Source organism: Castor canadensis, chromosome 11 (assembly GCF_047511655.1).
Source record: "Castor canadensis chromosome 11, mCasCan1.hap1v2, whole genome shotgun sequence".
In the NCBI taxonomy this organism is placed as follows: Eukaryota; Metazoa; Chordata; class Mammalia; order Rodentia; family Castoridae; genus Castor; species Castor canadensis.
Window position 1 is genome coordinate 92,712,717 of NC_133396.1, and position 16,054 is coordinate 92,728,770.

Consider the following 16,054-nt stretch of genomic DNA (forward strand, 5'->3'; position numbering starts at 1 on the left):
TGTGCGCAATTTGTTCTTCCTTGTCTCCAGGAGAAAGATGTTCACTCGGGCTTGATAGGCCCCCTTCTCATCTGCCAAAAAGGAACCCTTCATAAAGAGAGCAACATGCCAATGGACGTGAGAGAGTTTGTCTTGCTTTTTATGGTCTTTGATGAGAAGAAGAGCTGGTATTATGAAAAGTCCAGAAGGTCTTGGAGACCGGAATCTTCAGAAGTAAAAAACTCCCATGAGTTTTATGGTATTTTCCTCTGACTTTGATCTAATCTCTTAATTAAATCACACTGGGTCACAGTGACTCCTATTTTAAGTCATCACACCATTAAATATTAGCTGCTTTTGAGAAACTTCAACTTTACCTGGTTCCTTAGCATCTCTAGTGTGACCAGGAAGCGACACTGCAGATATCGAAGAGAGTTTAAGGGACGGCACACAGAGCCTGCCTGCCAGAGGAACCAAAACTAACCAGTGAGCTTCAGTTGGTAACATATATTGAAAAGGAACTAACATCCATCTGCACATTGAGAAACTAATGAACCTGTTTCTTGATCTCTAAAGGAGCCAGAATTTACAAAGAAGAAATGATTGCTCGTGTGTCTTTTCTAAAATAAGAGTAATTGTAACAGTTCTAGTTCTCAGTTGTTACAAGATAGCATCCATGCCAGGTGGCTTATGCGGATATAAAGAAATAGGAAATTAGGCAACCATTCAATGGGAGAATCATAGTAAGAGAGCACTTAGGTGGTCACACTGGGCAAAGTATCTCCATTGGGAAATCCTTTCAGGAATTTGGCCTATAAATTGGCAACTGGATTACAAAACTTTGAAGAACGGCAGAGTTTAGAATTTGGTGGACAGCAAAAAGAATAATTGGCAGAAATTAGGAAAAACACACAGACTGATAAGCCCTGTTTTCAGAGTTTGATGAATGGAGGTGGTTGTTTCAAGATTCCTGATCAGTGAGGACCTGTGCTTTGGGTAATGGCTCACTCAGGTTAATGGGGAAGGAGAAAGTTGTTATGGCTTAAGGAAATTAACAAAAGACATGATATACAACATTCTATTTAATGTCACCTCCCGCCAACCATCAAGGCTGAGTGAGTCTATTCTGTACCATTTACATACTCGGGCTTCCCTTCTTTTATTTTTTTAAACCTTACTTCTAGGAGAAGTTTAATGATGTCAGCTGTAATAATAGCTTGAGATATAGGTAGGCAAGTAATATCATTTAAAATCTGACCTAAAACCTCACCCACTAAGGATAGACTCTGTTTCTCACAAAAAGATGAAAAGATGTTAGAAGTTCCAATATTAAAAAGATCTGTTAAACAGAATTGATTGAGAGACAGCCATCCAACAGGCTACAAACAGAGCTTTCTTCTCTTCCCTTCCCTCCTCTCCCCTCCCTTCTCCTCCCTTCCCTTCTCCTCCCCTCCCCTCCCCTTCTCCTCTCCTCCCCTCCCCTCCCCTCTTCTCTCCTCCCCTCACAGTGTCATTGTCACAACAAAGCCAGTGAGTAAATGAATACAGCCCCCAGCATGACCCCAAAGGCATCTCCTAGCCTGTGAAACCTAAATCTCTAGTGAGAGCCAGTCAGGTACCAGGGGAAATGGTGAAAGGGCAGAGGCTCTGGCGAGGAACAAAGCTCAGTGAACAGGAACTGAAGATGGTATGTCCTGGTGGTTTCCTAAGGTAGGTTTTCCCAGAGCAACCTGGTTGTTTAACTGTAGTCCCAGAACTTGGAGACATCACAGACTGGTAGGTCTTCAGCTTCCCCCAAGGTGGTACAGAAAAGGGACTGAAGTCTGCTCACAAATGCTGGGGCACAGCCACCCTCCAGAGGCAGAGTTCTCCTTCCCTTCCTATCCCTTCTCCCACCTCTGGCTCCTTGGCTAGTACGCTGGTCTCAGAAGCAGGAAACACACCCTTTAGAAAGCTCTCCAGTCTGCACAATCAGACAGGCTTGTCTCTTGCCTGTCCTTTACTTGCTGAGAGCTTTCAAGGCAGTGCTTCCTGATTTCCTCAAAGAGTCCAAAATGTATTGCAGCCTAAGTCTGTAATGTGGTAATCTCATGGTGTAATACTTATCAGGGTAGATGATAAGCAGACCTCCGGAGTCTCCTGCACCAGCATCTGCAAAGGTACCTGACCTTTGCAGTAATGTGCTCAGTAAATCTGTGAAATAGTAAATAAATGGGTGGATCCTATCATTCAGCTCAATTTATCAAATGTTTACTGAGCACCTACTATACTGACAGTCCTCACTTCCATATCTAATGCAGTGGTTTAGCCATGTTGATCTAATAATCATTGGAGACACCTTTCACTCTTTTGAGATCTGTTCCTTAAACAGAAACTGAGATGCAGAGTAACAGCTGGTGCAATGAGTATGTAGATAGGTGATCCTGTACCTGACAATTTTAAGGGTGCCAAAATGAGCTCAACTGCTCCCCGTCCAAAAATTCCCCTGCTTATTTCCTGAAATTCCACAGCAGATTCTTCAAGAGGAAGAAAAAAATTTCTTACTTATGGTCCCATTAAATGTTTTAGTGCTAAGTTTTATCATTAAAATTTTGTGTTATATTTTTAAAGTGATCAAGTTTACCAGATACTTTAAAAAGAATTCATGCATTGGCTGGGCATGGTGATACACATCTGTAATCCTTCTAGCAGTTGGGGGCCTGAGGTGGAAAAATCATGAACTCAAGGCCAACATAATTAGACCCTGTCTCAAAAAAAGAAAAAAAGACATATTTTAGTAAGGGGAGAGTGAATACAGCCTGAGAACCCCTAGATACCCAAGCTGGGGTGGGGACAGAGGAGGGGTCATGCCAACAGAAAATTAAGCATGAAATACTATGGTTGGTGTGGACACAAAAATAAAATCCAACCTCCTAATTTGGCCTGAAACTATCTCTGAATTTAGATGGTCTTAGGTTGACATGCTGTATATTCCCTTACTTATTTCACCCCAGGAGTTTGTGTTATCTGACCATATTAGACTTCATCTCTTTGTAGGGAAGAAGTTATACTATTAATGTGAAGGATAAATGGGTAAAGCACTGAGCAGCAAAGATGTAAAATCTAGGGAAAAGAGATAAACTGCTTGCAAAGGGAGCTCTCCCATACTCCTGTAAGTTGTGGAGTGATGTGAGGAACTGGAGTTTCTGTTTCAACCTCTCACTGGTATGATATGTTGAGGCCCTTTCTGTGCCTAGGTGGGTCTGTGAATACCAAATAATGAGAAAGATGGGTGGTGAATGGGTTGCCCATATTCCTTTAACAGCCTCCTCCTAGTGTACACAGATTTTTCATTGATTGAAACTCTCTGTCCTTTCAGCTATTAATGGAAAGATCTACAGGCTGCCTGGCCTGAGAATGTACGAACAAGAGTGGGTGAGGTTACACCTGCTGAACATGGGTGGCTCCCAAGACATTCACGTGGTTCACTTTCATGGCCAGACCTTGCTGGAAAATGGCACTCAACAACACCAGTTGGGGGTCTGGCCCCTTTTGCCTGGTAAAGATGTGGGCAATGGATGAGTTTCCTTCTAAGAAATAGCAAGACAAGGCTATAATTTCCTCTCATTCTGTGCATGTGCATCTACTAGTTAAGAAGATAGAACACAGGATTCTGGCACAGATGCTGGACAAAGCCACATACACAGTCTACAAAAAAGTCAGCTAGCATACGATCTGTGTGCAATACCATGCAGGTTAAATGTGTAGTTCTACAGAGATTCTGTGTCCTGTGCAGTTTCTCCTAAGCCACTGCATGTCACACAGTGTCATCTTAAGCAGAAGACAAATGAATCACAGAGGGCTCAGGCAGTTGAAGCGTTTTCTATTGGGAGGAGAATTAAAAACTTAACTAGGGTTTATAGATTCTTGGATTCTACTCCTGGCTCTATCCCCCTGACTTTTTTGAGTCAGTGGCTCTAGGAATCATAAACTAAACTCATGAGGCTATTTGGAGAAAAAAGAAAAATGTTTAGTGATTGTAAAAGCTAAAGAAAAACAGGAGAATTTAGAACTTTCCCTGTGGGAAATAATAATAAATGTAGACTTTGACTACCATTATCAAGAAGAATTTTGACGTGTGGGTGAGCTGCTTGTATGTGCACCTGTTTGTGCAGCAGTGCATCAGTACGGTCATGAGTGCTAGATGCTACTCAAAACCTAGAAACCTGGTTAAAATGCAAAAGCTAAAATCAGAGATTTTGTTCTCAGAGACTTGTAAAAAGGTAGCTCTTAGGCAGAGTTTCCAGGGCTGAATTTTTAACAAGCTGCTGACCTTCCACATACCCTGTCTGAGGAGTAGTGAAAGATACTCCCTTCACAGGACTTTAGGTGGGGGAAGTGCCTAGATGTAGGCACAGAAGTCCAAATGGATATGGTTTGGCAAGTAGAGGGGAGAAGAGGGATCTTATTTATGTATGAGACAAGTAAAAGGAAGAAACCATGTATAATATTTTGACAGCCCAGTGATTAGTCATTCAAGTTCACTGATTAGAACTATGAACTTGTATTTTTTATGAGTTAACTTGTAACATTACATTTAGATACGTGAAAGTTTCTTTTTGGTGAGGGGTGGTAGTTTTTTTTAAATCATGGAGTGATTTCATTTTAGTAATTGTGTATGTGTCTGTGTGTTTATCTATTACACCTTTAGTTCTACCTCAAGAGAAATGGATACCTCTTCAAATATATCCTAAAGCCTCTTGTTATGCTGGGATTTTAGAATTCTTAAAGAACAGTCAACCACAGTATTAACTTGTTAGCCTTTGGGTATGTAATTTTGTCCTTAATTCTCTATTTTAGGCTCATTTAAAACTCTTGAAATGAAGGCATCAAAACCTGGCTGGTGGCTTCTAGACACAGAGATTGGAGAAAACCAGAGAGCAGGGATGCAAACACCATTTCTCATCATAGACAAAGGTATCACCCACATGGCATTTATTAACAGGAAAGTGCCTGTTACTAGAATATTGACAACTTTTAGGTTGCAAATATTCAGTTCTGATAACTATGATGTAACAAAGGTATAATTTGTAGCCATAGTTGCTTTTATTCTGGTCCATGGTATGATTGCACTAAAAACATGCCAGTTACCTAGAAAAATTAAACCAAATGGTTCAGACCAAAGGCATTCCTCTTAGTTGGGGGACCAATGAAAGCATCCTTCTCATGAATTGTGATTCATGAGAAAGCTCATGTAAGAAATTCTCCAGGTTCCTAGAGTAGAGGAGGAAAAATGTGATAGGAATTCAACAATGACTGAGAAAGTCACTGAACTTGGCATCTCCATATTCAAGAAATTCAAGTTCCATCTGTCCATCCACCTATCCATCCATCAAGCCTTTGCTAAGCACCTGTTGAATACCAACCATTGTGCTCACATCCAAGTACAGTGTCTGGTATTCCCTTCTTCTAACAGGATGTAAGTAACCTTGTAACTTCCAGGTCATCTTTGGAGGACATGGTTTTATGAGGGATGGTACTAAATGTAAAATAGTTTGTTTTAAGATCTGAACAGATAGAAATCAGTTTTAAAATCAATTGCATCTCAGGATTCCCATTCTCCTCTGGGTTGTCACCATTTTGCTTAAAGCTCCAGTCTTGCTAGTGCACTTACAACCATTTTATAATCAGACATATTTAAGTCACTGCCTCTTAAGGTAGGTGAAAATATCTAATTTCCGATCCACCAAAGGTATGATTTTTAGCTGTGGAATTTTTACTGTGTTATATGTATTTTCTTGGCAAAAATTAATCATTTTCCTGTTGTTTACAGACTGTAAGATGCCAATGGGACTAAGTACTGGTATAATATCTGATTCACAGTTCAAGGCATCTGAGTATCTGAGTAAGTCATAGCATCATAGCTTATAAACAGCAACTCCTACAGTTGTTCACTATGCAACCTGTGAACCAATGCAAGGCAACTCTGTCTATTGGTCAGTTCTCCTCTCCAAGCTTTCCTATACCACAACATAATGAAGCAACTCCATTTGGGGTGCTCACCTGGTAAAGGAAGGAGGTCGATGGTAGGAGCTAAAAGCTTCTTGGTCTCTCATTCCTGCCGCTCCCTCTTGTGTATAAAGTTTCCAAAGAGTCATTTCCGGGGAAAACCATTGACACCATCTACATAGGTAGTCTAATCTCTTGCAGGGATTTGGCAGGAAGTAGATAGCTTACTCTTTTTCCTTTCTCTTTTTGGTGGTACTGGGGTTTAAGCTCAGGGACTTGCACTTGCTATGCAGGTGTTCTTCCGCTTGAGCCATGGCTGTGGCTCAGGTTATATTTTGGATAGGGTCTCACTTTTATGCCTGGATCTTCTTGACCGCAATCTTCCTATTGATGCTTCCTATGTAGCTAGGATGACAAGCACAAACACCACCAAGCGCAGCTTTTTATTCGTTGAGATAGAGGTCTTGTGAACTTTTTGCCTAGACTGGCCTTGAACCTGATCCTCCCAATCTCTACCTCTTAAGTAGCTAGAATTACAGGTGCAAGCCACCATGTATGGATTACTCTTGTGATCATGTGCCCATTTTCAAAACTCTCTCCCTTCATCTTTTCTAGGTTTGATCACACATCTAATATTCCAGCCAGATGTGCAGGGTTTTATCACAGGGAGCTATAGTCCCCATTTATACAGCCCTTTGCCTGTGCCAGCCATTCATCTATTCAAGAAATTTGTGATCACTCATTATATGTGGGGAAGACTCCTACTAAATTTACTCACTGCCTCAAATCCCTTCCACAGATCAAAAGATTGAGATTTCTACACTCATGCCATATCTTCCTGTTAAGTAAGGACTTTCAGCAGCAGACATATAAACAACTGAGAAAAGATAAACACGACTTGTGTGTAGAAGGGGGTGAGTGGTGGTTGAAAGCTGCCTAAACACAGACCTGAAGCCAAGATTTATTATCAAAGATCGGCATGGTAGCCAAAGCCCATGTCAACAGTCTGTTCTCCTAGCTGTAATACAGGTCCTTCAAGGATTTTTTCTTTCCTTTACTTTGCCTTCCTTCCTTCCTCCTTCCTCCTTCCTCCTTCCTCCTCCTTCTCCCTCCTCCTCCTCTTCCTCCTCCTCCTTCTTCTTCTTTTCTCTCTCTCTCTCTCTCTCTCTCTCTCTCAGTCTCTCTCTCTCTCTCTCTCTCTCTCTCTCTCTCTCTCTCTCTCTCTCTTCTTTCTTGACGGGATCTGTAATCCAGAACTTGTGATCCTCTTGCTTCAGCCTCCCAGGGACTGGAATTACAGGCACACACCACCATGTCTGGCCAAGGATCTAGTTTTCTGCTGGACTAAATTCCCTTGAGAAATTGCTAATTGTCTGTTTTGCAAAAAAATTAGAATAATTTTTCCATTGAATTTAGGTTATTGGGAGCCCAAATTAGCGAGATTAAACAATGGTGGCTCATATAATGCTTGGAGTGTAGAAAAAAATGCAAAAGAACCTGCCTCTACACCTTGGATTCAGGTATGTTTTATTAACCTGATAATATTTATGGGTATTGTGACAAAACATAGTAGTGATTTAGTGATTTCTTCTTGTTGCTCTTTTTATAATATCATGAAAGGAAATAGCAATACCTAGGTGCCAGACACTATTCTCAATACTTTATATCCTCAAAAACAACCCTGCAAAGGTAGTTCTAGTAATATTCCATCTTATAGATGAAAAACTGAGACAGAGAGCTGTTAATTTCCCAAAGTAACACACAACTAAGTAGTGGTTGAGCTGGCTTTGAGTACAGATACTCAAAGCTATGGATCACATCTAGCCATTTTATGAGTTTGCTAAGACCTTAGGCATTTAGTCTATAATTCTAAATAAAGCTGATTGCATCATGAGTTAAGACAGAATGTGACTCATTGACAAGGACAGTTCTGTTTACTGATCTTGCTATATTGCAGGTGGACCTGCAGAAGGAAGTTATAGTCACAGGGATACAAACCCAAGGCGCTAAACACTACCTAAAATCCTCCTATACTACGGAGTTCTTTGTGGCTTACAGTTCCGACCAAACCAACTGGAAGATCTTCAAAGGGAACAGCACGAAGAATATCATGGTGTGTGTACATGCTTCTATTTGAATCTCAAGACTCAGCCTAGGGTTACTATGTCTCTGTCCTTTTAAAAGCACACTTCTGCTCTTCTTGACTTTTCCTCCTAAACATTTATATCTTAGCAAGTGACCAAGATGATGGTTTGAAAGTCTGTTGATATTGCTGGGCACTGGTGTCTCACACTTTAATCCTAGCTACTCTGGAGGCAGAGATCAGGAAGATCATGGTTCAAGGCAAGCCTGGGCAAATATTTCAAGAGACCATATCTCTAAAAGTGTATAGCATCTAAAAATGGCTAGCAGAGTGGCTCACTATCCAGTGGCCTAGCAAGTGTGAGGCCCTGATTTCAAACCCTAGTACTGCCAAAAAAAGTTGATAAATGATAGATGAAAATATTGATAATCACTACTTACCACCATATTAAATAGAAGTGACCATGTATACGTCTTTGTTTGAAGAATTCATTGACAAAAGAAACAGGATCTGTTGTTTGTAAATTTTCTTGTTTTAAAGAAAACATTTGTGTTCTATAGATACAAGTTATGTAAATAAAAGTTATTTTATACCAAAAAAGTACATTTCTGGGTGTTAGAAATGTGAATGACTTTCTAAGGGGAAAAGTGGTAACATGGTTGTTCTGTCTATTGCAAATTAAAGGGACAAGTGGAGTGGAGCTACTAAAACTTCAAAACTTGAAAAAAAAAAAGTCACTTTATCATCAAACAAAGCATGCAGACAAGCCAGATTGGTAAATGGCAGACAGCAGAGTAGACTACCTGGTCTTGTTCCTCAAGGAGCTCATGCTAGAAATTGACCACAGAGAGGTTTGATTTTTACTACTACATTTTATTTTGTTCTTTATTTTAATACATTTGAAGAAAATAGCAACGTCATGTATCAGTGAAGCTCCGAGGCAGCACAATTTTCAGACTTATTTTGAGGTCTTGCCTGAGGAACGACATTTCCCTGCTTAGTCTTCCATGGATCCAGCCAGGAGCCCTACCTCTCCCCTCTTCCCCAATCCCCTCTTCAGAGAAGAATATTTGCATGCAAGGAGTCTACCTGCCACCATTATATCAATGACCTTGAATTCGTTTCTGTTTGTGTTTTATATAAATCTTTTACTATTTACTATTTTTCTATATTATCATTAGCTATTTCTTTCTTTGTGGTGCTGAGAATAAGCTATTTCTAATAACAAATTATTTGTAATATGCCTTAGATCAAATCATAAAAATCTTAAATTATGGTCTTACAAATCGTATTGAGAGAGAAAACACAGAAAGCGGTTGAGTTAAGAACTTAATGAGTTTTACATCTATATTCATGAGTGATAATCTGTGTATAGTTTTAATTTTTTTCACATTACTCCTAGACTCACAAATTGGTAGGCATGTTCTCCTATATTCTGGAGGAGATTTCTTATAATTGGTGTTAATTTCTTAAACATTTGGTAGAAACCACCAGCAAAAACATCTGGACCTGGGGATTTTCTTTTTTGGGGGGGAGGGAGTTTTAAAATGACAAATTTAATTTTTTTAATAGTCATAGGGTTACTCAACTTACTTTTTTTTTTGTTGGATTAGCTGAGACACTTTTGCAGTACTAGGACTCAAACCCAGGGCCTTGACCATGTTAAGGCAAGCACTCTATTATTCAGCTACATTCTCAGCCTACATCTCCAGGTCATATTTTTTTTTTTATTTTGTCAGTACTAGGGGTTTGAATTCAGGGCTGTGCAATTGCTAGGCAGGTGCTCTACCACTTGAGTCATGCCTCCAGTCTTTTTTTCTCTGATTATTATTGAGATAAGGTTTTTCTTTATGCTTATGCTGGCCTGGACTGTTATCCTCTAATTTTATTCTTCATACAGTTGCTGGGATGATAGGCATGTGCTAACCTACGCAGCTTTTTTTTTTTTTTAATGAGATGGGTCTCACAAACTTTTTGCCTGGGTTGACCTGGAACCATGATCCTCCTGATCTCAGCCTCCCAAATAGAAAGGATTACAGGCATGAGCCAAACAAGCCTGGCTCTCTTAGTGTTTACTAAAATAAATTTGTCCATTTCCTCTAATTCCTTACTTAAGTCATGTGTATAGTTTGTAGTATCTATTGCCCTTGTTATCCTTTTGATGTCTGTAAGGTCTGTAGTGGCATGCCTAATTAATCTCTGACATTGTAATTTACATCTCTCTTTTCCAGTCAAGTTTGCTGCAGATTTGTCTATTTTTTATCTTCTCCAAGAACCAGCTCTTTCATTGACTTTATTGTTTTTCTATTTACAATCTTACTGATGTTTGCTCTTATTGACTCTTTTACTTGGTGTTTTCTAACACTGCTCTGGTAGCCTGGTGACTGCCAGATGGAGGCCAAAGTCCAGGATCCCTAAGTGGCCTCCTTTTGGACCTTAGGGGGCATTGTTGCTCTCTGCTGCAAGGTGGGGGTAGAGTACCCAGTGTTCTCCTCTGACACTGTAGGCTGGAGAAGATGAAGTCCTGAGTTCTTATTTTGGCATTCTCACAGCCTCAAGGAGGACGGTGGGTACCTCTTTAGTCTCAAAAGCCAAAAAGTCTTGGTTTTTCAATCAGCCTTTACTGCTGTGGATGAGGGAGGAACCATAGTTTTTTCTGTGCTATTTGTCTAAACTTTTCTGCCGTACAAAGCTGCCCTTTTCTGGTTCTTCTGCTAGAGTGAGCAGGCTTTTGTACCCATTAGTGTTTCCAGGTTGTTAACTTCTTCATCTCTAAGACTGAAATATATGAGGCAAAAAACAAAACCCAGGAACCAACAACCATGTTTTTCCTTAGGTTCTGAGAACCCTAGCCAGTCTACTTTCTTCTCTCCATGTTTCAAATTCTTTTTGTGTTTCTTTTACATATAACTGGGATTTCTAATTGTACATAGCAGAAGTTATTTCTAAGAGCACAATTGACTTGAATTAGACCCCATGAAAACAATATTAAATTAGATAATTTTTTAAAATAAAATCACTTTATAGAGAATTGTCACATAACTAAGCTTTCTTGTTTTCTTCTAGTATTTTGATGGGAATTCAGATGCTTCTACAATAAAAGAGAATCAGTTTGATCCACCTATTGTGGCTAGATATATTAGGGTCTCTCCAACAAAATCCTATAACAGACCTACCCTTCGATTGGAGCTGCAAGGTTGTGAGATTAATGGTAAGGAAGAAATATGCATTATCTTCTTAACATTCTAAGACTTGAGATTTGGGAGGTATACAAGAATTCTTAGGTCACTTCAGTGACTTGAGATTGCAGAAAATTCTTGTGAAACAGCCTCCACTTGGATGAACTCTCATTGTGACTGAGACTGGTTCCATCAGCCAGAAGGCAGACAAGCAGCACCTTTCTGAACAATGCCTGGATGATACCAACACCATCATGATCCTGCAAGGAAGGTCTTTCGGTCGAAACTACCATTTCAATAAGAACTACTTGAGGTTCAAACTAGGCTTGATTCTTCCAAAATCTTCCAGGTTATGCAGACTTTAATATAACAAAACATCTAGCAACATTACTGGCATGTGTGTGGCATTCAACGAATATTTTTGAAACCTGAATCTGCTTTCTAACTTTTTGTAATATTGTACTCAAGCCTTTTCTTTTTACGCTGTTATATTTCAGGGGATGTAATATGACCTATGGCACAAATAAAAATCCAGGTAATAATAAATAGTTATAGTAAAACTCTACTATATAGAGCAAAGGTGTTTAAGAGTCTTATCAACTATTCTTTGACTCTTAAAGCAGTGCTTTTTGGTACTGCAAGGCACACATAGAAAACGCTATCATCTGCCTAGCATTCTGAGGTAAAAGAACAAAGCAATTTGCCCCGGGTTTGGCCTTAGCTGTCTGCTCAAGGACTGAAGGGGTAAAGGGACCAATACATAGTCACATGGAAAACGTGCTGTAACACTATTGAGAGGTACAGTACTTTCCCTTAGGGTAGGGGAAGAAGCTATGACTCACAGTGGAGAAAGTATCTGAACCTTGGAATCAGTTTCTTATCACTAATGGAGGATATGGATATGGGCATTTTGCCAATGTCCAGATAGCAGTAGTCTATAATAACTCCCAGATAAAATGCAGTATTTTTGAAGGCTGGAGTACTCCTTGAAACAGTCTCATAAATCACAAGGAGTGTTAAAATTTTCTATATGGTGTGAATGGTAACTTTGATCTATCATAGAGTTGAGATAACCTAAAATGTTATGCTCCACTCTGTTAATTTATTTTCTGTACAAGAAGCATTACTTTTTTCTTCACTTTCTTTTTTTTTTTTTTTGATGGTTCTTATTTATTTATTTATTTTGGCAGCACTGGGGTTTGAATGCAGGGCTTCATACTTGCTAGGTAGGTGATCTTACTGCTTCAGCCATTCTGCCAGCCCTTTCTTCACTTTCTTGATGCATACATAATTAGCATTAGCAGCAAGTGTTCTTTTTTAGTGTTTTTATTTTCTCATCACAGAAAAAGCAAAGTATCACTTCAAGAAACTTTCTGCATGTTTTACTATCAAAAACAAAGTGTCGTACAGATGGGCGGCCAGCTAAGCTCACTCACTGGCTGTATTTCCCACATTAACAGGTCAGCCTTGTTGCCTAGGATATTCAAATTATGTCTTGGGAAAATTCCCAAGGGTGCATAACCTGAGTCACACTCAAAGAGTTGAAAGGGAAAATATTAAATGGTAACTACTAAAGGTCTGCTCTATCTTCTTTGCAGCTTTTATTAGAAGAAACAGAATTTTTTTATATGCAGCAGGTGGCTTGCTTAACAATAGGGATATGTTCTGAGAAATGCAGTTAGTTAGTTTTGTCATTGGGCAAACATCATAGATGGTACTTATACAAACTGAGATGGTAAAGGTCAATTACTCCTTGTGATCTCTTGATGCAATCAAGAAACAATAAATGAGGTATGTGGGATTACTACCAGCATAACTCAATACACCATTATGCGGTAAACTTCTTTATAAGTAGGAGGATACATTGTAAAATTATGCTAAAAACTATAGCCAGATGGACTCATTCATTACACAAGTATTCAATGAGGCACCTAATACAGGTGGGCAAGTTTCTAGGCATTTTAAGAGTGTATTTAAATACATAAACCAGGAGCATTGCGGTTTGTCATCAAGTTTTGTGTACTATACATAGGTGTATGCACTATTATGTAACGTATCATGTATCATGTGCACTTTTATACAACGAGCAATACAGTAGGTATGTTTACATTAACATCACCACAAACACGTGAGTTCTGTGTGGTGTGATGAGATTGTGACAGCTGTGACATCAGTAAGCAATAGGGATTTTTCAGCTTCATTATGATCTAATGGGACTGCTGCCATATATGTGGTCTGAAACGTTGGTATGTAACACATGAATATATATGGATTGTTTAGAATTACTGACTACCTCAAAGCAAAGACCAGAGGTTCCATGACTTTCTGAAAGAGTTAAGTGAGTATACATTGTTAGGACATGTTACTTGGTGTCATACTCTCTGAGTTTAAATTCACCTCCTTATTCTGTCTTATGTTAGGCAAGTTATTACTTCTTGCTGTATTTTTGTGTTCTCATTTATAAAATGGAGATAATAATGAGCATTAAATAATACATTCAATTGAGTATAGTTTTGTATGCCTGTCATCATAGTATTCAGGACCCAGAGGCATGAGTTTGAGGCTAATCTGGGCTACATACAGAGACCCCATTTCAAAAAAAAAAAAAAAAAAAAAACAAAAACTGAAAGATGGAGAGCAATATTTGGGTTCAACAATTGTATACTGGAGTCAGCAAATGTTTTGCTGTTACTTGGTAGTAATATTTCTGATCTCCTCTGCAGTGCAAAAGGCCATGCATGGAATATTGGTACTGTGTAATTAATCACTTCACTTTTTTTTTTTTTGACAGGATGCTCCACACCACTGGGTATGGAAACCGGAAAGATAGAAAACAAGCAAATCACAGCTTCCTCATTTAAGAAATCTTGGTGGGGAGATTACTGGGAACCATTTTGTGCCCGTCTTAATGCCCAAGGCCGTGTGAATGCCTGGCAAGCCAAGGTGATGTAGACACTATGAATGGAGTTCCCTCAGTCCTCCAGGAAAACAAACAAATAAGCCAATTTCCCCAACTACAGGAAACAGGAGTATCATCTCTTGTTTCAGATTAAAATCCAAGGTCTGAGAATCTAGGATGTCTGCTGAATCAATAGCTTTGGCTCTAACTTTGGTTCAGAGAAAAGTATTTGTTCTCTCTGTGGTTTCTGGTCTAGCCTTGATTTAAACCTGGTGGGACAGCTATTTTTCTGCAAAGAGCCAGATAGTACATATGTTAGGCTTGGTGAGCCATACGTTCTGTCACAACTACTCAACTCTACCATTGTAGCTAGAAAGCAGCAGCCATAAACAATATTTAAATGCATGAATACAGTCATAGTTTGCCAAATTCCTGATTTAGACGTTAGTGATAAGCAAATAATTCAGATTGATAACATATCTCTTTTACTTTTTCTTCAAAATTTAGCAATGTTTTTCATTTTCTTAAGAGTGTCATTTAAACTTTTTTGTGCCTTTTATTTTTTTTAGGAGAAAGCATAGAGTTACTAGTATGCCAGTAAAGGGGGAAAAAATGGTGGGCAACCTAGTGAAAAGGGAAATGTCACTACTGCTCACTACTATGGGGACAGGCTTTTACAGCGTTTAATTGGAATCTCACTGATTGATTGTTTCTTTCTCGTGGGACTTGTTGATTGGTTGTTCTTTCTCGAATCATGGTTTGGATTTTGTGCGCATGGGAACATCTTTTCAAGCTTGGCTTCCGGATTTCATGTGGCCCATTTCACGTGCTTGACTTATTTTTGTATTCCATTCAGCCCTTGGTATTTTTCTGTCATTCATATCTCCTTAAAAGTATGGCCTCCTCCACATTACACCTTGACAGAACAACCAAACCAATCCTGGTGGGATGAATGTATCATCTTCTTGTAACCATTGAGTTGGGTAGGGTCATAGAGATGTCCCTACCTATGTATTTGTTGTTCTGACAGGGGATTATGGGGCAGCCCTAAGGGTTGTTTCCATTTTAAAGATCTTTATAACTTTCCTTGAGGCCACTGGAGGCATGGCTATAAAACCAGGATTGTAAATCAGTCATATAAGTTAAACAAATACCTTCCAGAGAGTTACATTGCCCCTGAGATTAGCCCATTGAGTAACTCAGGTTGCTTAATTTTAAGTAACTGCTAATAATTCACTTATTCTCATTTCATTCTTCAAATGATGGTGGAATCAGAATGGTATGGGTAACGCTCGGTCCCTTTAGCCAATTATCTAAAATCCCTACTTAGTATCTCCTGTCTCCCTCCCTTAAGATATATATGCTCTAATCCCCAGGACTGTCTATAGAATTCCAGGTCCTATCCTCAAAGTAGGCCACTAGGAAGGAAAAGAGAATTGTGGTACAAATAAATGCTACACAGTGTCTTGGGACCCAAAAATCTAAGTTTTGAACTCCTTCTGGCACATAATGGAATCACAGAATGCTGGAGTGGAAGGAGTTTTTCCAAAATATCTGATCTAAAACTTTCCCTTCTAAATACCTGAGTAATTAACTTGGTGGCAGAATCAGAACTGGAATCCAATTTTCCCAGTAAATAGACAGCACTCCATTTGAAGCAGCGGAAACACCTTATTTTGCAGAAAGAAAATTGACACCCAGAGAAGTTAAAATAATTAAAATAATGATGTTGTATTACTTATTTGTACAAACAATAATTAAAGAACAATTCCACCCTGTTCTTTCCTAAACAATCTTTTAGAACTGTACATAGTGAACCATGTGACTCCATCCTCTATTTTACAACTTTAAATTTTTTTTTCTATCTATATAGTGTTTTCTTAGCCTTTGTGGTGTAATAAAGACCCCAAAGATGAACTACTAATT

General features: G+C 39.0%; 1 protein-coding gene across 1 annotated transcript in view; it reads left to right on the forward strand.

Moving 5' to 3' along the window:
- Positions 1-16,054, forward strand: part of F5 (coagulation factor V) — a 67,416-nt gene that overhangs the window by 48,215 nt on the left and 3,147 nt on the right. The window contains exons 16-23 of the mRNA XM_020176913.2: positions 31-238; positions 3,338-3,517; positions 4,819-4,935; positions 5,792-5,863; positions 7,384-7,487; positions 7,925-8,080; positions 11,117-11,261; positions 14,021-14,172. Of these exons, the coding sequence (XP_020032502.2) occupies positions 31-238; positions 3,338-3,517; positions 4,819-4,935; positions 5,792-5,863; positions 7,384-7,487; positions 7,925-8,080; positions 11,117-11,261; positions 14,021-14,172 (1,134 nt within the window). The remainder of the gene's footprint in view (positions 1-30; positions 239-3,337; positions 3,518-4,818; positions 4,936-5,791; positions 5,864-7,383; positions 7,488-7,924; positions 8,081-11,116; positions 11,262-14,020; positions 14,173-16,054) is intronic.